The sequence below is a fragment of the Lotus japonicus genome, chromosome 6 (assembly GCF_012489685.1).
Source record: "Lotus japonicus ecotype B-129 chromosome 6, LjGifu_v1.2".
In the NCBI taxonomy this organism is placed as follows: domain Eukaryota; kingdom Viridiplantae; phylum Streptophyta; class Magnoliopsida; order Fabales; family Fabaceae; genus Lotus; species Lotus japonicus.
The window spans coordinates 63,252,972-63,279,181 of NC_080046.1; the positions used below are offsets into that span (position 1 = coordinate 63,252,972).

General features: G+C 34.2%; 4 protein-coding genes across 5 annotated transcripts; 2 read left to right on the top strand and 2 right to left on the bottom strand.

The window, feature by feature from the left end:
• The first annotated feature begins 613 nt into the window (after window positions 1-613).
• On the top strand, window positions 614-4,229 carry LOC130726800 (serine hydroxymethyltransferase 3, chloroplastic). Its single transcript, XM_057578105.1, has 12 exons — window positions 614-774; window positions 1,050-1,228; window positions 1,462-1,657; window positions 1,765-1,939; window positions 2,031-2,148; window positions 2,249-2,361; window positions 2,480-2,602; window positions 2,757-2,861; window positions 3,002-3,088; window positions 3,174-3,281; window positions 3,526-3,598; window positions 3,693-4,229. Exons 2-12 carry the CDS (start codon window positions 1,051-1,053, stop codon window positions 3,965-3,967), a joined length of 1,551 nt encoding a protein of 516 aa, XP_057434088.1. The 5' UTR covers window positions 614-774; window position 1,050; the 3' UTR covers window positions 3,968-4,229.
• Window positions 4,230-5,670: 1,441 nt separating this feature from the next.
• Window positions 5,671-7,786, top strand: LOC130726802 (eukaryotic translation initiation factor 4E-1-like). Its single transcript, XM_057578108.1, has 5 exons — window positions 5,671-6,046; window positions 6,189-6,354; window positions 6,464-6,589; window positions 7,281-7,346; window positions 7,439-7,786. The coding sequence occupies exons 1-5, from the start codon at window positions 5,760-5,762 to the stop codon at window positions 7,487-7,489; spliced, it is 696 nt and encodes a 231-aa protein (XP_057434091.1). The 5' UTR covers window positions 5,671-5,759; the 3' UTR covers window positions 7,490-7,786.
• Window positions 7,787-8,201: 415 nt separating this feature from the next.
• On the bottom strand, window positions 8,202-12,292 carry LOC130726801 (transcription factor GTE10-like). Of its 2 annotated transcripts, none has more exons than XM_057578107.1 (10): window positions 12,103-12,292; window positions 10,730-11,586; window positions 10,471-10,531; window positions 10,110-10,159; window positions 9,949-10,006; window positions 9,776-9,853; window positions 9,552-9,673; window positions 9,372-9,438; window positions 8,824-8,945; window positions 8,202-8,735 (listed from the first exon to the last, which is right to left on the bottom strand). In XM_057578107.1, the coding sequence occupies exons 2-10, from the start codon at window positions 11,450-11,452 to the stop codon at window positions 8,490-8,492; spliced, it is 1,527 nt and encodes a 508-aa protein (XP_057434090.1). In that variant the 5' UTR covers window positions 11,453-11,586; window positions 12,103-12,292; the 3' UTR covers window positions 8,202-8,489. The 2 variants fall into 2 exon arrangements, with proteins under 2 accessions (XP_057434090.1, XP_057434089.1); XM_057578106.1 differs by having other exon boundaries at window positions 9,776-9,859.
• Window positions 12,293-23,535: 11,243 nt separating this feature from the next.
• LOC130723562 (protein S40-1-like) lies at window positions 23,536-24,644 on the bottom strand. The gene has a single exon (XM_057574665.1). The coding sequence runs from the start codon at window positions 24,234-24,236 to the stop codon at window positions 23,808-23,810; it is 429 nt and encodes a 142-aa protein (XP_057430648.1). The 5' UTR covers window positions 24,237-24,644; the 3' UTR covers window positions 23,536-23,807.
• Between the last annotated feature and the right edge of the window lie 1,566 nt (window positions 24,645-26,210).

Here is a 26,210-nt window from a genome sequence, read left to right on the forward strand (position 1 = left end):
ATTAACAATAAAATGTAAATTCTAATTAATTATTGGTATTGTTTTCATCTCATCTTCTTATCTTTCTAGCTTTTAATCAAGGTTAATCTACATCTCAAATTTCCTGTAAAGGTTTAGATTTTACTTATATCTTTAAATAGTTAAATAATCCTTTTTTAAGAGTAAAGAAATAGGGGAAGCATGCATGCAACCCTTTTTTTAATATTAAACGTATTCGTGATTTCTAGGAAATCAAATTTTCGCATTAAGCGTTAAAAGTTCAAACGACTACCTTTTACTATTATGACCGGCACCTACTTAGTTGCAACACTCTTTGATTATTACTATTTTTAAAGATTTGGTTGGGTTCGACTCCAACCACCACCACAGGTCCGGATTATCTCTCATGTCTATGATCGATTAACCATGTACTTACCGATCACCCACTAACCTATTTTAGTATTTTTCATTCCATCAAATATTCAAACTGATTGCCAATGACTGACTCCCCAGGGCAAAGACATTAAAAAGTTTTTTGATACAAAAGAGATTAAAAAGTTATTTATAGTAACTTGAATTTATTTAATATTTAAAAAAATAAAAAAGGTTAAATGGCTATTTATTATCTAGCGTTTCAACCTTCATTCAGCCAAACCCAAACACACAAGTTGCTAGCTTCCGCCGCTCTCGCGCCGCCACCCGTTCCCACCGTCACCGGCTGCCGTCGTCCCTGTTCTCGCCGTGAGGACGTGCAGCGCCCCTGCCTCGTCTTGTGCTCGTCCCTCGCTGCTTCAGGTTCTACTCCCTGCTTCTTAATGGTTTTGCTGCTTTCCCATTTTTGCATACCCTTGAATTGATTTCAAGGTCTTTCAAGTTTTAGCTGAGTAAAAAATTTACTAGTGTATGCTGTATGAGTTTTTTTTCATTCTGTGACCAGCAAAGAGTAACAATATTTGATGTATTATCTCAATTATTTAGTAACATGTCATCTTAATTTTATTTTATAATAATGGATTGTGAACCATGTGTAAGGAGGGTGTGTAAACTGACTTGTATATTTGTATGACAAGGATGCAAGCCTGTACTGGAGTTGCAATGATGGGTTCTATGCAACAACCTGCTTGGACCAAGGGGCAGAGTTTCCCTGCAATAGGGTATGGCAGCAATGGCTTTATACCTCAAGTCAAGTTCTGCAATGTCAAGCCATGCAAAGCATCATCTTTGTCTATCTCCGTGCCTGAAATTAAAGGTAACTGTAATGTACCATTCTAAGTAATATAAGTATAACAATTGACAATGTCAACAACTTTATATTTGACTTATGGTAATAAAGTATCCATTTCATGGTAATATTTATTTCTCTAATATGTTCTCTGGTTTGGTGTTCAATATCTTCGTCCTGATCAACATTCTTATATTTTTGTATCAATATATACCTGAATTCAGTATTCAAATATTTTAATGTATGTTCTATTATGTCAGGTGACGGTAGTAGAATCCTGGACTCTGGCTTGAGTGAAGTTGATCCTGAGGTTTATGCAATTATCGGCAAGGAAAAAGACCGTCAATTTAAAAGTCTTGAGCTTATTGCTTCTGAAAATTTTACATCTAGAGCAGTGATGGAAGCAGTTGGTTCATGCCTCACAAACAAGTACTCAGAAGGACTTCCTGGTAAAAGGTAAGTTCTTCTTATACTTCTTCTCAGACGATGATAATTTTACAGAAGGCTTCCTTCCTTTTCTGCTTTGGTAATTTTGTTGATTCAAATCTCATGATGCATGTTAGGTACTATGGTGGCAATGAGTTCATTGATGAGCTTGAAATCAAATGTCAAGAAAGGGCACTGGCTGCATTTCATGTAGATGGTAATAAGTGGGGTGTTAATGTTCAACCATTATCTGGTTCTCCAGCTAACTTTGCAGTGTACACTGCATTACTTAAACCTCATGATCGAATAATGGTAAACTATTTTCCACCGACATGATTTTGAGCATTCTGAAATGTAAGTCCATTATGTGTCTGTTCTAATGTAAATGATATTATGGTACCAGGGTTTGGACTTGCCTCATGGGGGCCATTTGTCTCATGGATTTATGACGCCTAAAAGACGTGTATCAGCCACATCAATTTATTTTGAATCTATGCCTTATCGACTTGATGAATCAACAGGTTCTTTTATTTTGTCATTAATTTTTTTCAGATATATTGGCTCATTCCTGGAATAACTAGGGATAACAATTTTTTAAAACCCACATTGGATTCACAACAGGTTTTATTGATTATGATATGCTGGAGAAAACTGCTATTCTCTTCCGACCAAAACTCATAATTGCTGGTGCTAGTGCTTATCCTCGAGACATTGACTATCCTCGCATGAGAAAAGTATGTTCTGTACTTGTGCATTTTTCTGGAACCTTATCCTTGTGATCTAATGTCTCTCTACTTCATATGTGATATTTTTCTCGGGTTAAGGCTAATTGCATCTTATGTGCATGGGAAGATTGCAGATCAAGTAGGAGCTTTCCTTATGATGGATATGGCTCACATAAGTGGACTTGTTGCTGCATCTGTGCTTGCTAATCCCTTTGATTTCTGTGACATCGTGACCACCACAACCCACAAGGTTTGCCTTGAGACATTTCTAGGTTGCTCTTTGTATTTTTTCCCTTAAAATGAAAGAAGAGGAATTTAGATCTTTTTGTTTTTGTTTTGTAAAAACCTAGTGCTGTTTACTTGAAACTGTGAAGTGAATACTTTTCTTTGATATTTTCCTGCAGTCTTTGAGAGGCCCTAGAGGTGGTATGATATTCTTCAAGAAGGATACAGTGCATGGGGTTGATCTGGAGCCTGCCATTAACAATGCTGTTTTCCCCGGTCTCCAGGTAAATTAGGAATGTCCTCTCATAATTTAGTTCTGTTTTAACTATTCGGGTTGAGAACACCCATTACCTTTATGGATATATGGAGTCACATGCATTTATCTTCCTAGTTTGTGATACTGATATAGTTTACAATTGTCCAGGGGGGTCCTCATAACCACACAATCGGAGGACTAGCGGTTTGCTTGGAGCATGCCCAGTCTCCAGAATTCAAAGTTTACCAAAACCAGGTACGTAATATCTTTCTCATCATTGGTTTTAGTTGGGCATATGGCACTTGCTAATAATGACACTCATTAAACTACCACCCTGCAGGTGGTTGCTAACTGTAGAGCTTTGGCTAACCGGTTAGTCGAGCTGGGGTATAAACTGGTTTCTGGTGGTAGTGATAATCACCTGGTTCTTGTTGATCTGAGGCCATCTGTAAGCTTCTTGCTCTCTTTTTTTCTTTTGCGTCACAATAAAATCATAATTTCCTCATTTCTTCCCCTCGTCCTTTCCCTTGTAAAATAATGTAGGAGGGCCAAGTTTGCTCATAACTTAGCAGTCCAATGTAAATTGCTAGCATATTTTATAACATGAAATGATATGATTTTGCAATATTGAAAAGTATGATCCTTTTTAGTACTTCGCTGTATGTCATATTAATCAGCATCACATCCTTTAGGGTATTGATGGTGCTCGGACAGAGAAAATTCTTGATCTGGCTTCTATAACACTCAACAAGAACTCAGTGCCTGGTGAGAGACTTGATGTTTGTTGTGTATCTTTTAGTTTGCCGATTCATTTGTGATACTTCTGTCCCATTATACTGACATGTGCTAAACACTACAGGTGATAAGAGTGCCCTAGTTCCAGGTGGCATTCGCATCGGGTCACCTGCAATGACAACAAGAGGACTTGGTGAAAAAGAATTTGCACTAATTGCAGACTTAATTCACGAGGGTGTGCAGATAAGTCTTGAAGCCAAAAGTTTGGCCTCAGGATCAAAGCTCCAAGATTTTATGAACCTTGTTTTATCTCCTGAATTTCCTTTGCAAGACAAGGTTACAGAGTTACGTAAGAAAGTTGAAGCACTTGCTACTCGGTATCCAATTCCTGGAGTCTAATTGCACTTGCTTCGTGAATGCTAAAAACTAAGGCACTTGAATTTTTTTGATGCAAGCACAGAAGTGGATGCAGATCTTCCCAAGCACAGAGCTTCGGCACTTATAATTGCTTCTTATGTGCTTGGGAGTATGTTTGTTTTGTTTCTTGCTGATAATATCTATTGTGGTTCTATTCCATTTGGAAGTGGATGCAGATCAATACTTGATGCTTCAAATTTCTTTAGGTTCCTGGTTTGACTAAAAACAGTTTTTCCTTGTTGAATTTCATCTCTACAGAGATAGATTGTTTTTTTTTTTTGTGACAGAGTAAGACAGTGCTAGCAAATAACCATCAAAGACCATAATGATAATATTGTGCCATGAAGACAACAAACCAAACAATAAGTAAAAATAAAGATATGAAGTAAGTTACTTTTAAAATCCCTCATTTTCTCTCAACCAGACTGAATGTCTAATTAAAATTCATCTCTTTCATTTGTTCTATTAAAATCTTCTCTCATCCCTTTTTTTGAACCAAATATATGTGAAAGTAATACATTTTTTAAAAATAGAATCGACTCATTAAACCTACGCTAAGAAATGGTTCAATTTGGTTGAGGGATTTTAAGCTCTCATTGGAGGCCGATGTATTGTTAACAATTTGATAGCAATGTTGTATCAAGGTCAAAAGAAGGCCTAAATGAAAATTAAAGAAACCCAATTTGATGTTGAGTTTTGTTTGAAGTTATAGTATATTATTTTCTAGTTCTAGAATATTCTCAATGCTAGGATGATGCTATTTTAAGGGATTAGTTACCTAATATAATGTAAGAAAATAGAAATGGAAAGGGAGGAAGAAAATTGAGCAATTTGATCTCTCATTTTTTCATATTGATAACCTTTAGTAATTGCGGTGAATTGTTCATCTAGTTCGACTTTAGCGTATTGATTCGACTCATCCTCCCAAATTGGTGCTTTCATGTAGCTTATCATGCTTCCCAAAACCGATTCTCTCATTTCTTATTCATAACCATTGATGATTGCTTACAATCATGGCTATGAGACCGAATCAACTTCAATCTCATGGTTTTCATCAAGAAGCTTTTGACCTATTTTATTGTGCCTTATGGACAAGGTTTCCCCACCTTTCCATCCAACCACAATCGATTCCTCCACTTCCTTTATTATACCAAACCCCCCTAAGCAACACTTTAACCTAATTTCCTTCAATATGCATGGAGAGGCTTCGAGTTGAACACAACAACGACCAACTCACCCGTTGAGATGATTTCACAAGAGCTCTAACCCTACATTTTGACCCTTCTTCATATTAAAACCAACAATAGCTTTTGGAGCTAAAACAAACATCTACGATAGTTAAACACCAATCAGATTCAAACGACTTCTAATCAACTCATTGGCGTAGCTCTCAAGGTAATGCTAACATATAACTTATTTGTGTTGAATTTTGATATTAACCGAGAGCTATCTATAGTATCTCAAGCCATTGGACTTGCAGCTTATAGAGTCCAAATTGAAAGATTTTGAACTCTATTCTTACAAATTAAAAATTAGCTTTGAGGAGTTTAGTAAAAAATAAATGTCAAATAATATCAATTGATTAGGGCAATAGGTCATAGATTATAGGGATGGACCTTGACATCCAAGGCTTGTGAGTGTGACCCAGCCCACAAGTGATTATAGGGATTTAAAACGCCGATTCAGTGAAATCCACCCCTCACACTCTCACACCATTTGCAACAAGAGTTGAGAACACACAGAGAAGAAAGGAAATTCCAAGAGAAACGAAACCATGGCTGTGGAAGATACCCCAAAATCCACCATCACCGACGACCAAATCACCACCAACCCTAAGGCTCCTGACAACGCCGACCTCGAGGAAGGAGAGATCATCGACGATGATGACTCCTCCGCCACTTCCAAACCCTCCTCCGCCGCCCTTGTCAACCAACCCCATCATCCCCTCGAGAATTCTTGGACCTTCTGGTTCGACAACCCTTCCAACAAGAGCAAACAAGCCGCTTGGGGTAGCGCTATCCGACCCATCTACACTTTCTCCACCGTCGAGGAGTTTTGGAGGTCAAGCTTCATTCTTTTCCCTTTTCTATCGTCTTTCCCCCTTCTGGGTCATTTCAATTTTGATTCTTTCATGTTCATTTCTGTTTTCTTGGTGATTCAACTGACTGCAATTTTTTTTTTGTTTTCGTTTTTGTTCATTCAGTCTTTACAATAACGTTCATCATCCTAGCAAGTTGGCTATTGGAGCAGATTTTCATTGTTTCAAGCAGAAGATTGAGCCGAAGTGGGAGGATCCCATTTGTGCTAATGGGGGGAAATGGACTATGGCATTTCCAAAGGGGAAATCTGATACCAGTTGGTTGTATACGGTATGGTTTAGAATCTTTGATGTCAAAACATTGAGGGCATTGATTGATTGATTTGGCTTGTTCTTTTGTGATAAAATTGATGATCATGGCTTTTTTTTGTTTTCTTTAGTTGTTGGCAATGATTGGAGAACAATTTGATCATGGAGATGAAATTTGTGGAGCAGTGGTGAATGTTAGAAGAGCGCAGGAGAAAATTTCTATTTGGACTAAGAATGCAGCAAATGAAGCTGCTCAGGTAACAATCTATTCTTGATTTGGGGAAGAGGGAGGGTGGGAGTTGTAGTTCTTTGGTTTCTCTATTACGACATTCATGTTACTATTTATTTTGTTGAACATAATGTCATGATTTGACATGCCAAGAACAGAGAAGGAACTAGATGGTGCTAATGAGAAGTTTTCACATTTTTCTGTTGCATTTGGATGATCTATTTTCACATTTTCGTTGCATTTGTTTCCATTTTTTCTGTTACTGTCTATTGTGCTGCTGCTACTAGGAGGGAGTTTTAACTCTAGGATAAAGAGATGCTTTGACACCAATTTCCCTCCCACACCTACTGAGATATAGGAAGAGAAGCGAGAGAAGTAAAATATATGATTTGTGATTTGGCAGGAAAAAAAGGTGAGTGAAAATGAGATGGAAGGGAAACTATGGTGTGAATGAAACAAAACCCTGAACTCTATGTCAGAAATATTGAGGAATGTGTTGGTTATACCATATCTTGTGACAATTCTATTTAATTTGCTATTGAATTTGTCTCAGCTGGCTTTCTCTTATTACAGAGAGTATTAGTAGCAGCAAAACTCCATGATATATATCATAGTTTGGTGTCTAGGGTTGAGGGTGTGTTGTTGTGACTGTGATTTAATATCCACAATAACTATTCTGACAACTTGAGGAACATCTAAACTGAAATTCCTTATTGCAGGTGAGCATCGGGAAACAGTGGAAGGAGTTTCTTGATTATAATGACAGCATTGGCTTTATATTTCATGTGAGTAGAACAATCTTTTGTGGTTTTGTAGTTGCATCACACAAGATTGAAAGTGGTGCTAACTGTTGTTTCATATCTTGTTTTTTCCCCAGGATGATGCAAAGAAGCTTGACAGAGCTGCTAAAAATAAATACAATGTATAGCGATCTTTCAGTCCAAGATGCGACACATTTCTTGTTCAGATCAAGTTGCATGATAGATGATGGCGAACATTGACCATGTAGCTGAGCTGCGTTATAAGCCTTATCGTTTTCAGTAATATTTCCAGATGTGTACGGATAATGTTTTTAACTAGAATATGTTTCTTTCATCAAATATTATAGGGATTTTGCTATTGCTTCTAGACTAAATTGAAGATGTTCATCAATATTTTGGTGATTTTGCTGATTGCTTCTACATTGTGACCAAATATTACTTGCATGTTTAGAAATTTTTCTGCATTGTGTGATTCTGGGAGGAGGGGGAGAAATTCTGAGTAGTTTCTGGATTAGTTGATAATTGTTTTGGTCAAAAAAGTAGAAGATGATCCAAATGCTAATCTTGCTTGGTCAATGCTGGACAGCAAATAATTCCCCCGTTACTTACATTTTACTTCAATTTTCACAATTGACTTTAAAGTTGAGAAATTTTAGTCATGAGTCGTGTGTTGAATGTGAAATCGTCATTCAGGCTAAAATTGAAATAAGCTGCTTAATATGATATGTAATCAGCTTCTAGGAAAATCTAGGCTGCTTGTAGTTTATAGTTTTCCTAATAAAATGATTCTTAATGCAACTTAAGACAAAAACCACATGCAAAGTTGCAAAATTCGCAGCTTTTAATTTAACAGTGCTTAAGCTTCATACCAATGCAACATGTACAAATAACGGTAGTTAATAAAACAGGGTTTTCACATGATCTTTTACATTTCAGAAGCACCACTACACGTCCACTTTATCTTAAAGACACTAGTCAATTCATCTACATTCAGAGGACACTCCAAATCATGAACAAAATTTCATGAGTCAAATTTCCAGTTGAATTTCTTTTACATATATCCATTAGTAGGGCAGACAAGAATGTAGAAGGGCAAATATTATCTAAAGACTCTCCACAGCAATATGTATTTACAGTCTTTGTCTATTTCCTTGTCTAAGAGATAAACTACAATATTTCCCCTTCTTCCACGGTTCCATTTATAACCTCCTCATCTTCATCTGCCAACTCATCCTTGATAAATAAACCAAGCTGCTCCAATGGGTTCTCAAACTGAAGCTTATCCAAGGTCTCCAATGCAACTTTGTAGTCATTTCTACCTCCGAGCGCCTTATAAGAAAGTGTACACCCACTCAAAGTTTCCAGTTCTTTCACAATCTCCAAATTATGTTCAATCTCAACAGTTCTTTTCATCTACAAAATAAGACATGACAGTGAATATTCGTTTCGCAAAACATACCAAATTGAATTTACAGAAATACACAAAACAAGAAAAAGAAACCTCTTCTATTGCAGCACGTGCAGCTTCTCTTTCCTTTTCTCTTTGTTGCCTCAATTCTTCCTCGGCCCTCGCTCTTGCAGCAGCTTCAGCAGTTTTGATTTGAGCTTCAATTCTAGCTCGCTCTGTTATGCAGCATGCCATGAACAGTTGTAATCAAAATTAAGTTACAGTTCACATTACCCAGCAAATCACTTCAAAGTATAATAAAGCATAAGTACTTGAAAACGAGAAGCTAAGACTATTAGGGAGAAAACTCCGTCAATATACCACCAGTTCTCATCTCAATTCCTACCAATCCACAGTCATACAATACTTCAAATATTCCAAATAAAAAAACAACAGTTTAATCAGGTGCTCCAAGAGAGTCTTTGGTAGTTGGTACACAGTGCATGGCACATTTTAACAAAGATTAAACAAAAAAATTACATTAAGCATGATCCTATACAAAGGTTGAGTATATTGGAAAAATGGAAGAGACAAATAATGTTACACAGGAGCATTCAACAGTAAAAACAAGCTTGCAGATGAAAAATAGAGATAATATTCACCTTCACGCTGAATCCTTTCCAATCTCTCCTTTTCAAGCTGCATTTTCAGTGGATCACCTTTATCACCCTAAACAGAGCAATGAAAAATAAATTAGGAACACACTGAATTAAAAAAATACCCATTAAATAAGGAAAGAGGAGAAAGCACAGTAAATCAGACACCCTTCACTTAAGCCTTACATGTTCTAGAAGTGTCTTTTGTTGTGCTTTTAAGATGGTATCTGCAAAGCGGCTTTTAAGCATAGCAGCACGAAGAGCCTTTTTAGGTGACAGCTGTACAGGAAAATCAGGGGTGCTCCATACTAAAACATAAAAAACCCAAACATAGCAATTAGTACCATACCAACTCAAGGTGCAAAAAGTACCAGTAGTTAGTTGAGGCAGAGAAACACGGAGAAGTTTACCTTCACCAGAAGAGGCATCAGTAGCAGGAGTTGCATGCTGAGAACCAGGATATACATGTTCACTATCCAAGGAACTTACTGCTCCTTCATTTAATATCGACATCACGTTTACCAAATCAGCATTAAAGTAACGGCGGGTAGAACATAATATATCACAAATCATATATTCTCACCATCTGAATCAGGATCAGATTTCCTCTCCAAAGGTGATGTAGATTTAATCTGACGTTTCTGGAATTAGATATAAGATTTCTTTTCAGATTCGCAAGCAAAAGGAATTGCTAAATCTTAATGCCAATTAAGCTAATTATAATGATAGTATTATTGTTAACACCTGTTTGAAAGCAACAGCACCAGGTGCAATCCGGTCCCTTTCTTCAGATCCTTCAAAAGTTATAACGCGCATATATAAGTTCATTGGGCAACAAGAGTGATACACTAAACAGGAGCAACCAGAATGTAAAAAGCGAGCTGATGACATTGAGAAAAATTGCTAGGAATGCATAACAGCATGTGATGCCACAAAATATAGCACACTTGCATGTGACAAGACACAATGAAGGACAGGCCTTTAAAGAGCCAAAGGCTGTTCACCTGTTCTTCATCATGGTCACCATTGATACCTATGGAATATGCAGAAAATAGTTTTGAGTCCAGAACCATAAACCCATATTATGTTTGTTAATGCATCATACCTTTGATTAAGTCCTTCTCAATCGATTTGCAATGAACCTGTGATAATTTAGGTACCTCCACCTATGAGCAAAACAATGCCAAAATAATGACATCTTTCAAAAATACATAAAAGAAACAAAAGATGTATGCGAAAAATAAAGTGACCATGGAGAACAAAGTTGGCAGAAGCAGCAATTTTATTTCATCAATTCCAGTATATATACTGTATAGGTGCATATTACAATAAGGCTTTTCTCTCTCACAGAAAACAACACTTACTTTAGCATCTCTTGCTGCCAATGAACTAATCTTAAGAACTCTTTTGTGTTCAGATACTTGTGACTTTTTGGGGAATGTATCTTTTTGCCGGGGGTGCATCACATTGCAACTTTTTCTCGCAGTTTCCTTAATTGTTCCAGTCACGCTTTTCCCAAGTTCATCCTCACACTTCCATTTTTTATCCATGTCTTTCCATTTACTGTCAAATATTTGGTTGAGCTCCTTTGCCATCATATGAACATCATTATGTGGAGGATTATATGTCATGGCATTTGAAAAGGTCAACCTGACATCAGCTGCAAACTCCTCTACGCAAGAATAAACATTTTTCTTCAGCTTGGAACTAATTGTGCCTAAATCCATGGGTTTAGCTATGATTGCAAAGTAATCTGGAATGTTCAAAGCCACAGGATCCACAGGCTTGTTAAACACCCAGCTATACGGATAGGACATTAAACACTTTAGGATTGCAGCACACTGCGTAGACCCTTTCCGATCAATCTTCTGTCTTTTCTCCTTTTGGCCCTCAAAACCCTCGGGTGGTCCCCTTTTGATGGAATCTGGCTTGAACAACTTTTCAGCTGAGTTACAGCGCCCATTTTCATCAGTCTGCAACCCTCTCTGCCCAAACTCACACTTCTGCCCAGGATCAACCTCTATCCTTTTGGTAGAGAACTTGATCTTCAATTTTCTGGTAGGCACAATAGTTTCTGTGGCAATCATGGTGACGATATAGAAGCACGGAGTGCACGATATAATCTCTACACTTCCAAGTTCTCAAAAAACCAAAAAACTCAAACTCCTTCGAGACAAGGCAACATACAAGCTATGCTTCCATGTCAAGACCGACCGATCACCTGCTCAGCCCAAATAAATATATCAAAAAAGACCAAATCTCCCAGCAATCTCTCGGCAAATATAACATATGCAGATCAGGATCACCAGAAATAACAATTGAACCACTTGTTTTTTCACACAAATATTCCAAAATTAACACTCTAAGAAACCCAAAATTAACAATGATTTAGGGCATGAAAGTGAAATTAGAAGCTCATAGAGTAAAAAATTCCAATAATTAAATAACTTTTTCCGAATCTAGAATTGAACAGGATTGCATCCAGACTAGGGTAATTAATTCCGTGAAGTAATTTCAATGCATGAATCCAACAGAGCGATAAATAGAGCAAAGTGCAGCATGAACCGAAAGCAAAATCTTATCCACATCAGAAAAATGAAGAGAGTAAAGCAGAACTTGAAATTGAAAACGAAATAGTAATTTCAACGCATTCAAATCGAATTACAAAGGGACCGAAAATTGAAATCTCGACGATTAGAAGGACAGAATTAAGAGAGTGAAAGTGAATTAGGGTTACCTTGATCGGAGCAGAGTGAGAGAGAGAGGGCTGGGAAGCCCCCCTCGTAGATCGATAGGCGAGGAGGAGGAGAAGAAGAACACGGCTTTGCCAGCTAATATCACACTGTGTTGTGTGTGTTTGAGAGAGTGTCTGTGTCTCTCTCTCTCTGTAGTGTGTGATTTAGGGTTTATATTTCTTCTACGCGTAGTGCACACTACCTTGACTTTGTGAAGTTTCTAGGTAATCATATTTTTGTTTTGTTTATAAATATAAATATCTATACCTAATAATATAGAGATTTTTTTTTTTTTTTTTTTTTTGTCCAGTTTTTAGATCTGGGCTGTAAGATTTGGGCTTTCTGGGCCTGATATTGAGATGTGGGCTATTGTTTCAAAGCTTGCCCAACATTTGACTTCAAGAAGATAGATTAACTATTGACCAAAAAAAAAAAAGAAGATAGATTAACCCAATAAAAATTTACATAATCACTTTTGTTTTCTGAAAAACAACTTCTAGTAGCTTTTTTTTTGAATTATATTTCCCTAATTTGAAAAAAAAAATAGTGAATTTATAAACACAAATTAAGCTTATAATAGAGTTAGGCACCTCATTTACATGTACCAAAAAAAAAGACACCTCATTTACCACTATATTTTCTTATCACATATATTATATATTACATCTACTACATTTCTTTCTTCTTTCCTTTTAGACTATGCGTGTTTGTTGGATATTTATACCATGCAGATGTGAGGGTCATGGTCCAGTCCATTATCTCGTCTTGTTCGAAGTCCAATAAATTTACTCCTCATTAAGTTTCTTTGGGTCTAGGAATGAGTTCAATCAACATTTAGAGTCGTGTAAAAGACGTGCACAACTCATCAATACCCATTCCACGAATGCACCTAGTTAGCCATTTGCTTCAAAACATGGATCTTGAATAGAGGAATTGCGTATGCAAGAACCATGCATAGAGGATTTGAATTTCTTATATTAGCATCATACATATATTTTTCTATTTCGTATCATAGTAACTTCAAGCCTCCAGTAATCTTGTATGTATGGTGAAATAATATTGTAGTAGAAATGTATTTTATTATATAATTACAGTGAAACTTGGTACCGTACAAAATTCAGTACAAGTGATCTAATAACTATGTAGGTTTTTTATAATTTTATTAATATATTAATACATAGGATTGAAAATTAGTATATTCACATAATGGTAGCTATTTCTAATATTTTTCTAGAATTTCAAATAGACATTCAATTTATCTTGAGTCAATCTTGACCCATTAGACAGTATTTATTAAATTCAGACTTCATCTGGTTTCTTCGGATCTAAGGACGAACACAAGTTTAAAATCTTATCAGATCAATATATAGGATCGTGTGAAAGACAAACATTGTTGACTAACATCTACAAATAATTTTCCTTAATTTTAATAGGATACTTTTGAATTTTTCAGTCATTTGTTAAAACTCCTGAATTCAACATCAAGAAGATTACTAGCTTTGTACGAGTCCTCAGAGTCAAATATGCAAAGCAACAAATAGCTACAAAGAGCTAGTCCCTCATCTCACCCCCTAGATACGACAATTTTAGAAGCCTGTATGACAAAATGAAAGAATGTGGTGGACTGCCACATGCCACGAAAATAAGTCACACCCTAAAAATCCAAAAGATTGAAAATGAAATCCCTTTTGTTTACAACCCACTGGCTTTACATGCGTGTCATAATCACTTCCCCTATTTTTTCAGCAGACGTAATTTTACACTACTTTCCAATCTCCCAATCCATTAATTAGTACTTCTCTTTCACCCGCACGAAACTTCCTCCCTATCTATCTATAACTATGTTTCATTTTAAGTGTACTATTGAGAAAGAATGAACTATATGTATATTGAGATGGATAATGCCACAGAATTAGTCTTGTATGTGATTGTTAGGCGTTGGTTGATGGTGCTTTTATGCACTAGCTATCATTATCAAAAAGGATTAAAAAATGAAAGACATGGAAAATGTGCGTGGAACAATTGTCTGATTTCGCCAGAGGATCAAAATTAATGCCAGTATATGCTTCATGGTTCTGATGACATTCTGTTAATTACCACTTTGAATGGCTTACAATCTAACATAACAAAAGATCACGTTTCTTGTGAGAAAAAACAAATGTGTATTCCACTTATTAATAAACTTTCATAAATCAAGTAAGTTCATTTTATTTTCTTGCTGCAAATATATGTACTATACTCTGGGTTTGATTTATATATGAAAAGCTCTAAACGCCAGATTAAAATAGAAAAATAATATTAAGTATAAATTTACACAAGTTTTTATCATCCGTGTTGCGGTCCACTACATACACATTATAACCCAAATTAAATGCTAGAAAAATTGCAACATTTTTTCTAAAAGGTTTTGACAAATACATTACACTTTTAATTATTCTATCTGGAAAAAGAAACGATGGTTGAAAATGAAGAGCGTTGTTTTTTAAAATACATACGACTCAATATTGGTCACCTAACTATATTTGATCATTTGGTTAAAAAATTGCTAGAAGTGTGACTAACGTTTTTTTTTTCAATGATCAAACATTGGAATATATGTTGCCACCCTGAGTAAAATAGTAGAACTCTTTTAATTAATTTGAAAATGATGAGGAGCAAATTACTCAAGCTCATAACTAATGAAGCCAACTACCAAACATATTCATCACAATGAATTTAAAACTACAAAGAGTAATACTACTAATAATTGATTATAATAGTGTCTCCATCATTATAGGAACATAGACATTCCTCTGCTTATAAAAAAAAAACATAGACATTCCTCAAATTTGTGAATACTTCAATCAATTGATCTAAACACTTTTACAATATATAAATACCATATGTTTGAATCAACTTATTAATAATACCCTACTTTCAAAAAAAACTTATTAATAATACCCAAATTTCACATAAACTTTTTCTTATAATTAATTACTAGTGGTTTTTACCCGCGCGTTGCACGGGAAATATGTATATTGTATTTGATACATTAATTAATATTTTGATTATTAAAAATATATTAAACAACGAATGAAATAGAAAAGTCAGAATTGATGAGTAAAGTGGACATAAAGACTTTTCTTCTAAGCCCGATTGAGACCAAGAGGAACTCGTTTCACATTCTTTGTAAATATGAAGACGATAACACAAATCATAGATATAAGGAATTATCAACATATTAATCTTAAAAAAAATTAATGTGATAGTAGCACAAATCAGGATTGTGTAAGATATATCATAAAGTATAACATTATTGTGTTTATTCCAACTAAGTAGGGATGACAATGGGTAGGTACTATAGTACCATCTCCATACCCGCGTTTTTAAAAATTACATGTACCCGTCTCCATACTCACGTGGGTAGCAACTCGAAGCTCTCCACCTTTAGACAATTCAATGTCATTATAGGAAGCTATCCATCTTTGCCAAAATCTAAATCTATGGATGACAATGGGTCTCAAAATCATAGGGTACTCGCACAAAATATCCACTATGGGTAGGGTAAAAAACCGCTAAATGGGTATGAGGTTAAGTATAGATAATTACCCGCAAAAAATAGAGGGTATGGGTGCGGGTATGGGTACTATAGTACCCAACCGGCCCATATCCGCACACACATGTTATCATTATTATTATTATTATTATTATTATTATTATTTGGGAATATATTAATAAATTAACTTAAGCTATAGCTTTCAAACTCACTCTTTTTTAAAAAAAAAGTTTGGGATATATTAATTAATACTCTAAAAATAAATAATAAATAAATAAATAAAGATAAAATCAAGAAATAAACCACCTAAGTCCTAATCAAATCTAAAATTTAAAAATGTATTTTTTTTACTCTAAAAATAAATCAAAAATAAATTAAGATAAAATCAAGAAATAAACAACATAAATCTTAATCAAATCTAAAATTTTAAAATGTATTTTTTTATGAGAATTAATCTGAGAATGACACGTGTTATTTTTTTTTTGCAATTAGTGAATATTCTGCACCTTAGAAGATTTTCTTTTCCTCAATCCTTTTGCTTTTGATTAAGAAGATAAAAGCATGAATCCTTAAAGCATATGACATCTTACAATTAGTTGAAGAACAAAATCAATTCATGAAGAAGATTGAAACAGAAACCCAAAATGAAGTCTTGAAGAACAAAATACCCTCTTTCACCAATTTGAAAGGACTGTGGTGAAAGAATTGTATTTAGTGTATTTGTGAATCTTGGGGTGGAGCCCTTGTGAAACAAAAAATTAAAGGAACATTTCAGTCAAGAGAAAAAAAAAATGATGTATTGCCCCATATATGCGCACCCCAGCAAATTATCTATATATGTAAGAAAAAAACAAAATAATTGTGGTTACTTCACTAATAAACTTATACTAACAATCAATTTAAATTGAACTTAAGAAGATATATAGAGTAAAGTAAGATAAGTCACCCAATTGACATACTAAAACATGAGTATATGCAAAACTAATGAGTTTGAGGAAAACATGAACCAACCTGAAGAATGAGCTAACCATACTCATGAAGATTAAATGTGAGCTCTTCATATGCTTTCATCAATTTGACTGACCTGTGCATCATTAAAAAAAAAATTAGTAAGTTGTGCATCATTCACATACAGTGCAAATAATATGCTTATACACACAGCTCAAACATGATGAATAAAAACATGCAAAATTTGAGAAATGAATATAAATTCAGGCTATCCTAAGTTTCGTAAATTTCTATAAATTATACGAAAATCTGGTTTAGAATGGCTTCAAACGCATGGATTTCTACAAACTATACTAAAATCTGGTTTAAAAAAATACAAAAGCGGAAGTAGAACAATAGAAAAAACATTACATCTTCAACAATGGTTCGTTAAAGGGTCTATGCAAAAATTTGTAAACTTTTGGATCAAAACACACAAAATATGTGAAATTTAAGAATCCAGGATTGAATTACGAACAAAGGATAAACTGAAATAGCACAAACCATCAATCACAACATGATAAACTCTTCTTCACGTAACATCATCTTACGGCATACCTCTGTCGTGATCGCGACATGTGGCAGAGGTAGAAATAGCAGCTATCAAATCTCTGCGTGTCCATGGTAGCTTTGTGGACCCTCAGCACCAAATCAACTCCCTTTTCTTAGAATTAGCATTAAATAAATAATAAGATAAATTAAGATAAAATCAAGAAATAAACAACCTAAATCCTAATCAAATCTAAACTTTAAAAAGGTACTAAATAAAGATAGATAAAAACTACCAAAATCTAGCAAATCACAATAAAAAACTCATAAAATCCTGAATTAAATAAAAATATGAAAATTCAATAAAAATACCATAAAAATTCATTTATACTCTAAATGTAACTCAAAAATAAAATAAAATATTTCATGAAATTAAAATTAAATAAATAATAAATAAGGATAGATAAAAACTATCAAAATCTAGCAAATCACAATAAAAACTCATAAAATCCTGCATTAATTAAAAATTCGAAAATTCAATAAAAATTAATTATTATACTCTATAAATAAATGTAAAATAAAATAAAATATTTCCTGGAAGTAAAATTAAATAAATAATAAGATAAAATTAAGAAATAAACAACCTAAATTCTAATCAAATCTAAAATTTAAAAAGGTACTAAATAAAGATAGATAAAAACTACCAAGTCTAGCAAATCACAATAAAAACTCATAAAATCCTGAATTAATTAAAAATCTGAAAATTTAAGAAAATTTAATTAATATACTCTAAAAGTGAATCTAAAATAAAATAAAGTATTTTCTGGATTAAAAATAAATGATAAGATAAATTAAAATAAAATTAAGAAATAAACAACCTAAATCCCAATCAAATCTAATATTAAAAATGGTATTAAATAAAGATAGATAAAAACTAACAAAATCTAGCAAATCACAATAAAAACTGATAAAATCCCGAATTAATAAAAAATTCGAAAATTCAATAAAAATTGATAAATTTATTCTAAAAATAAATTTAAAATAAATTAAAAGACCAAATCTTATCTTTTAAAATAATATCAATCAATTATTTTAGAATATATAAAATTAAAACATATATCAATTGAAAATTATATCTTCTAAAATAATATCAATTAATTAGGTTAGAATATATAAAATTAAAATATATATCAATTGAAAATTATATCCTCTAATAAATTGACACGTGGAATAATTTTTATGAGAATTAATCTGGGAGCGACACGTCACTAACTTGGCATGTGGGAGCGACACGTCATGCTAGAAGTTGTTCTTTTCTAATATATATAGATGACGGTAGAATTAATTGTACAGAAATTTATAATTAAACAGGATAACTCTAACAAGTTTGAGGAAAATCAAATCACACATCACTTCATGCATATTAAATGGTGGGTAGAAATTTGTGTTATGAAACAAAACTGTGAATCTAAGCAAAAATATATTCCTGACACTATAAAATATGCAATGTATGTACTAATAATATTCTCAAAATATTTTATACAAACAAAATTTTAAAAGGAACCTGAATGTGAAAGTGCATTTGCTTCCCAACAACCAAACACATGGCCACAAGATTAATAAATAAAAACTTAACTGACAAGTTTGAATATCAGCTTAAATTATGCTATCCAATTGGCTTCTACATTCTCTACTTAATTGATTCTTGATCAGTTTGATTCTTATAGTCTAAATCTAATAATTTTCTATTGCTATAATTAAGACAGTTATATTGATGTATAGGTCAAGTCATTTGATGTCTTTGCTTCACAATTATATTATAAGTAAGTCACTTGTTAATAAAAAGATATAGCACATTTAGTAGATAGTAGATAGTTAAATTTATTAAACATTTAGCTAATAGTTTGATGGTTATATGTATAAAAAATATTTTGTTATACGAGAGCTACCTACTTAATATGATATCAGATCAAACTAGATTAATCTCATAATTATCGGTACTAAAATAACTTAGGCCCAGTTTGGAAGAGCTTATTTGAGCTTATCTGACAGCATAAGCTCTTATGCCAGTGTTTGGGAGAGCTTATGCAAACAGCTTATGGTCTGCCATAAGCTATTTTCAGCTTATTTTCATAAGCTACTCAGGATAGCTTATGAAAAACAGCTTATGCTTATACACAGCTTATTTTTAATTTATTTCAATAAATTTTTAAAAATAGCTTATGAATAAGCGCTTATGTCATAAGCGCTTATGACCATAAGCGCTTAATTAAGCTGTTTATCCAAACGGGGCCTTAATGCAACCAACAATCATAAGTCAGAAAGTTCCAAATAATGAGCAGATATTGTAATTTAATGCAGCCGAGCGCATCTCATGGAAGTACTCAACTGCATAATTTTCTGTTCTTTCCATCACCAGGCTGTGATGTACTCCACGTCACCCTCGTTGATCTGGTCTCTGGAAACAGGTTAATTATGCTTACACGTGTCACTCCCTTCTCGTTCACTACACGTGGCCCCGTTGTCATGGAACTAGCTTGGATTTTGAGGATCCCACCACGCTTTCCCTTCTCAGAATTCCTTCTTGCTTCCAAAAATTGATTAATTGCCGCCACTCATCATAGTATTTTAAAGATGGCAATGATGAGTGTTGCATTATATTTGTTCAATTGTGTGTTACTATGGATATCTTGGGTCTTGTGTAGTTACGGTTTGCAAGTTTCTTCTTGGCTAGCTTAGGAGGGAATATAATGTGTCAATAATATGCTTCAGCTTCCATGTTTGCTAGATTGATATTGATATACTTGTTAGCCAATATCAGCATAATTGTAATGAAAGAAGAATGCATTTAACAAACACACGCAAATCATTGCTTGCGATTTTTTCCTTAAATATAAAGTTGCATGTTTTGTGAGAGATGCCAAAGCCTAACTCGATAGATGTGAGTTCCTAAGTATTTTCTTATCTCCATTTTGTCTATCATATTGTAGTAAAATAATGCGGTGAAATTTTTTTTGTGGGAGTTTACCCAACAATATTCACCTCACGTGGAATTCAACTCTCCCTCCTTAGTACTTCCTAGCAACGTCTCAAAAGTGAGTCCTATCAGAGTCAACGAAGCACTACGATAATAAGGGTCGTAGCCAGGATTTTGATATCGGGTGGCCAAAAATCAAATGAAAACTTAATTTTGCTTCTTTTTATCTAAATAATATTCATTTTTTAAAATTACTTTTATGTATAATTTCTATACACACATTCAATCTATTTGTACAAAAAAATATATATTCAATCTTTTATCCTGTATTTTATTCAAATTTGAAATTTAATTATATCAAACATAATTTTATCGAACAATAATTCAAACGATTCAACATGTGTAAATCAATTAATATAATTGATATTTTTTTATAAGAAGAAGCAATATATAATTAGTTTGAGCATAGAAGATACGAACTAACTCATAAGTTTGTTAAAACTGAAAGTGTGAATAAACAAAACCAAAAATGTTTGTCTCTTTCTGATATTATGTATATGTATAAATAAACTAAATCGTCTAATATACCAACACATTTTTGGCTAGTTTAGTGGTATCTCATATGGTAGAATTCCGTAGAGTAGGAGCTTTATTGTCAAAAATTAAAATTAAGTGGTGGAAGCAGGATTCGAACACGGGCCTATTGGTTAAATCAACCACGTGCTTCCGCTGCGCCACAGCGTGCTAATTAATTCAATTCTCCTGACAATATATATTAATTGTTTGACTGGGGCCATAAGAAATACATGCATATTATTCAAATGAAAATCGAAAAGATGAGCGGCGCGGAGGCACCGGTGAGCCACCCCGGTCCCTCTGCCCTTGACGATAGTCATAACGCCTCATTTGAGGAAGTGCTAAGCCCATAAATTATCGATCCTGGAACCACACAATGAAGTAGCGGTCAGAACGATCTAACAACCACCCATAACCCCGATCGAGAACCCCCTTAGTCAGAGCTGTGCCCCAAACCTCATACCATGCTACCACGAAGTTCACTCACACACACACACACATATATATATATATATAAAAGCTACAAGTCAAGAGAAAAAGTAATTGAAATATTACGTTTTTAATCTCATACGTACAGACAATCATGTGCTAACTTAGGCATTGGAGTGCTAACGTGCATGCATGACTCCCCCGCCGGTTTCGGGGTGTAAAAGCGGAGCACCTTAGCTAATCAAGAACTGAACTTGTATGCTTACTTTTAGAATTACATGACTTGTTCACCACCGAACCAACATTTTTTTTATAATTAATAAAAGGTAATAATTAATTTATTTTATCTTTTTTTTTCTATAGAACGGACATGGAGGCATTGGTGTTAAAGCTTGTTTGGATAAGTTTGGGGGACCAACAAGCAGCAAAACACGAGCTACAACTGACAAAGTGCATTTTCGATCCACAGGAAAATTGTTGCCCTTTCTGCAAATGGCCCACATGTAACCAATGCGAACTATAAACTCTAATCAATATTGACCAAAAAAAAAAAAAAAAAAAAAACTCTAATCAATGATATAGTCGCTAAAATATTCCTCAAACAACTATTGTAAAATAAATGGACCAAATAGTGTTGATTAAAAATAAATAATTTTTTTTAATTGTTATTATGCTCTCAAAATTAACCTGCATAGCTGAACACGTGACATATTGAGACAAAAAAACTTATATTTAAACAGTGAAATTTGGCAGCATGATACCCCATTTGTATTTTTAAAATATTGCTGTTCCTATCAAACAATACTTTATCACAGTGAAACTGCAAACAAAAGCTTTTTAAACTAAAATTGAAGTAACCCACATCCATATACGGCTGGTTTGATCCTGAAATTCTGAAAATACGATGTTAATTACACACTAAATTGGTTGACCCCAAACTTGGATCCCCAAATTAATTCACTTCTCAACCTTTCTGTTTTGTCCAAACACCATATTATTATTATTCTATTATGACCCTAATTGCCAAGATGTGCAATAAAGCGACATCTAATTATTTATGCCAAATCCTCTTTGAACCTACCAAATCATAATTAAATCAAAACCCATGTTGTATTATATTATGAGTACCCTTTTGGGTTTCAAGGCGTAGCTAACACAGGTCACTTTGTCGTTGTAATTTTAATGCTATTAACACAAAAGTCTATTTCATATAAATTTTCTAACCTCTAATTTATATGTATTAATTTTTGTCTTATACTCACATGTCATCTTAATTTCGTTCAACATTATAGAGTGAATTCCAAGCAAATTTTAATTGCAGAATGAAACCAAAGTATTGATAAGGTTTATCATAATCAAATGGATCGAACTAGTTCATACTTTAGATAAGGTTTATTATAATCAAATGGATCGATCTTAATATTCTTTCGGTAGTAGCGTTCTCCGCAAATTTAGTTTAACCACAGAAGCACAAGACAAAAGGGTGAAGCAGAAGAAATGTGACACCAAATTAAAGCAAGCAGTCCTTAATGTGTGTTAGTATTTACGATCAGGTGGGCTGAACGAAGAAGATTCATGCACGCGCCTCAATAATGACAAAAGAGCATGAACTGGAAAAGAAGACACATTCAACTGTGTAAAATGTGCACTGAGAAAAATACAAAACACAATTAATCCTTAATGTGTGAAGCAAAAGAAATGTGACACCAAAATCAAGCAATCTTTAATGTGTGTTTGTATTTACGATCAGGTGCGCTGAACGAAGAAGATTCATAGACGCGCCCCAATAATGATAAAAGAGCATGAACTGGAAAAGAAGACACATTCAACTGTGTAAAATGTGCACTGAGAAAAATACAAAACACAATTAATCCTTAATGTGTGAAGCAAAAGAAATGTGACAACAAAATCAAGCAATCTTTAATGTGTGTTTGTATTTACGATCAGGTGCGCTGAACGAAGAAGATTCATAGACGCGCCCCAATAATGATAAAAGAGCATGAACTGGAAAAGAAGACACATTCAACTGTGTAAAATGTGCACTGAGAAAAATACAAAACACAATTAATCATTCATGTGTGAAGCAGAAGAAATGTGACACCAAAAGCAAGCAATCTTTAATGTGTGTTTGTATTTACGATCAGGTGGGCTGAACGAAGAAGATTCATGCACACGCCCCAATAATGACAAAAGAGCATAAACTGAAAAAAAAAAAAAAAAAGACACATTCAACTGTGTGAAATGTACGCTGAAAAAAATACAAACACACAATTAACTGATGACGCGCAGAAGCTGCCAAGTCCCAGCATTGTGTGCACTGCACATACCTTTGAAGTTTGAACATGGCAGAAGCTGCCACCCAGAATCTCCGAACTGGAAAGCTGCTTGATCCAGCAATGAAACAATCAACACAATCAAAGAACCCAGAATATATTTACAAGATGAATCAAACACTAAATTCAATTAAAAAGGCAAATCAAATTCATTTCATTTCCTATCTTCAAATGCTCTCTCTGCAGTTTCTCTAATATTTTCTCTCTGTTACATATCGATGATGAGACTAGAAAAAGATCTCAAAAATTAAAACTAATAGAAAAGAAAGCAATAATAATCTAAGAGAAACTAAGGAAGGAAGACAATTTCTCTTTCCCTTTCATGCCAATTTTCTGATCAACCAAACACGCTGTCATAGAAGTACCAATGTGCAGAACCAGTCAAGCTTCAATAAACCCAGTCAACCTCAGAATGGAGTTCCTGACACGCCTCAAGTCCCTCCCCTTCAAAGTCCTCCCGTTCCCGGTGTACACAGAGAATGCCATTTTCCCGGCGACCCTCCGCCCCACGATCACATGCGGCGGCTCCATCTCCTCCGACTCATCTGAATCCCAGCGCTGCACCTTCGCCTGAGGAATGTTCACCGGCATCGAGCTCACCCTCGCAGCCCTCTTCTTCTCCTCCACAGAGTCCTTCTTCTCCTCCTCAGAATCCTTGCTCTCCTCGGCGTCATCGTCTTCGACCTCCGCAATGGGAAGGTTGTGGTTGTTGTTGTTGTCATGGTGGTCAGAGAAAACAACCTCGGATTCAGAGAACTCCTCGTCCTCTGCCATTTGGTTAATCAGGTTCAAGTTGTCAGAGACAGACATGTACTATTGAAAGATGAACAGAAATGTTCTTAATGTTGTTGCTGTTGTTGTTGGTGTTGGGAATGAAACAGTGAAAGGTTTGGGGGTTTAATTTATAGATCATGAAAAAGAAGCGTACTGAGTAAACTTTTTGTGTGTTGTCAGATTGCGTCATTGTAAGGACATTGAGTGCGGTCCCTGCTTTCTTTTTCTCATCTCTCAATTCTACCATGCCCCTCCCTCCTTCACCCTTCTTCTCTCTTTAGTCGGTCCCTTTTTGTCAATAAAACCACCTCCCATGGTTTTCACTATTCACCTGGGTCCCATGCCTATCGTCACGGTCTGGCTTTATCTGCGCTACAGACCAAGAAAAATACAGTTCACGAGTTAAGACCGTTTTTCTTTTCTCGAGTTCATGATATTTTTCACCATTCACCTGGGTCCCACGCCTATCGTCACGGTCTGGCTTTATCTACGCTACAGACCAAGAAAAATACAGTTCACGAGTTAAGACAGTTTCTCTTTTCTCGAGTTCTTGATATTTTTCACCATTCACCTGGGTCCCAGTCCTATCGTCACGGTCTGGCTTTATCTGCTACGGACCAAGAATGATACAGTTCACGAGTTAAGACAGTTTCTCTTTTCGAATTCACAAGTTAATATGTACTGAATATTAGCTGTTGAAACATGATTCATGAGTGGATTAGTTTTTATCCGGGAGCAGTTTATTCTAACAATTAGTGCATTGATTTGATTTATGTATTTTCTTTTCTTGTAATTAACTTGTAGCTTGTGTGTATAGTTAATCCCAATTTTAAAATTGACACTGCTGTGTTTATCTTACATGATGTGTGCTTTGCTGGACACAATTGGAGTTTTGTGTTTCTACGTTTCCCATGATTTCCCCCTTTTTGTTCTTACCTTTCTCCATTCCTACTTTTCCTAATCAAATCATTTCTTCCTCATTATGGTAGCATGAGGATCGCTACGTTATCTCAGATTATCTACTTGTCTAAATATTAATTAAATTCAGGATTAAATTTAACTATTTAACATAATGCACACATCTTAATTGGCAACAAATTAATGCCTTTCCTGAATTGAATCATGGTATTTTTATTGTTTAAGAACTTGATTTGATGAAATGTATCCAGTGTAAAATATTTGACTGTATACATTGTAAAGTTTTTGTTTTTATCTTAGTATTTTTTACTAATTAATTACTTGATCTTAAATAAAATCAAATATTAATTGCTAAGTTATATATCTCATCTATTTGTATCAATATTAAAATTGAGGTTAAATTTAAGTAGAATTTAACATGATGATGAGCACATGTCAACAAATTAATACCTTTCCTGAATTGAGTCGAGGTTTTTTATGTTAAAAAATTGATTTAATGACTCTATACAGTGTAAAATATTTGCTTCTAATTACTTGTTCTTATCATGGATACATAGTAACAGATTCATGCATGATGATGGCAGCATCTCTTTCTCGTGGGGTCATTCTTAACGGATGAATTAGACCAAGGCCGACGTGTAAAAGACCACATATGTTTTTTTTTTAAATTACTTTTTTAATTAAAGATATATTTAAAAAAAAATTGATGATAATTATATGACAAAATCTTTTCTTTTTCAAAAAGTAAAACAAACGTATATATGACAAATAAATCACTCTAAGTTTTTTTTTTAATCAAATCACTCTAAGCTTAAGTGGCACAATAATATTTTAACAAATACCTTACAAAACTCGAACTCATAATACTATTTAAAATATTAATGGATCGCCTAAGACTATGACAAATTTATGTAATATTTCCTTTGGTAATTTAAACAACACCACAAATAAAAGCAATGTCTTAAGTAAAGACTTATCAATAAGGCCGACCCACAGGTCTCGCAACTAATTAAGTACTATACCGACAGTCGACATATGAGATGACTTAATTATATTAGTTAAGGAACAATTCATCTCAACTAAGGTCGGTCG

Bases quoted from the DNA above. Each gene is read 5' to 3' on its own strand.
- LOC130723562 (XM_057574665.1), bottom strand. From the start codon at position 24,236: ATGTCTGTCTCTGACAACTTGAACCTGATTAACCAAATGGCAGAGGAC.
- LOC130726802 (XM_057578108.1), top strand. From the start codon at position 5,760: ATGGCTGTGGAAGATACCCCAAAATCCACCATCACCGACGACCAAATC. The intron at 6,047-6,188 runs GTCAAGCTTCAT...TTGTTCATTCAG, and splicing joins ACCGTCGAGGAGTTTTGGAG to TCTTTACAATAACGTTCATC. The intron at 6,355-6,463 runs GTATGGTTTAGA...TGTTTTCTTTAG, and splicing joins ATACCAGTTGGTTGTATACG to TTGTTGGCAATGATTGGAGA.
- LOC130726800 (XM_057578105.1), top strand. From the start codon at position 1,051: ATGCAAGCCTGTACTGGAGTTGCAATGATGGGTTCTATGCAACAACCT. The intron at 1,940-2,030 runs GTAAACTATTTT...TTATGGTACCAG, and splicing joins AACCTCATGATCGAATAATG to GGTTTGGACTTGCCTCATGG. The intron at 2,603-2,756 runs GTTTGCCTTGAG...ATTTTCCTGCAG, and splicing joins TGACCACCACAACCCACAAG to TCTTTGAGAGGCCCTAGAGG.
- LOC130726801 (XM_057578106.1), bottom strand. From the start codon at position 11,452: ATGATTGCCACAGAAACTATTGTGCCTACCAGAAAATTGAAGATCAAG. The intron at 10,007-10,109 runs GTGTTAACAATA...ATCTAATTCCAG, and splicing joins GTGCTGTTGCTTTCAAACAG to AAACGTCAGATTAAATCTAC. The intron at 8,736-8,823 runs GTTTCTTTTTCT...CTTATTTTGTAG, and splicing joins CACGTGCTGCAATAGAAGAG to ATGAAAAGAACTGTTGAGAT.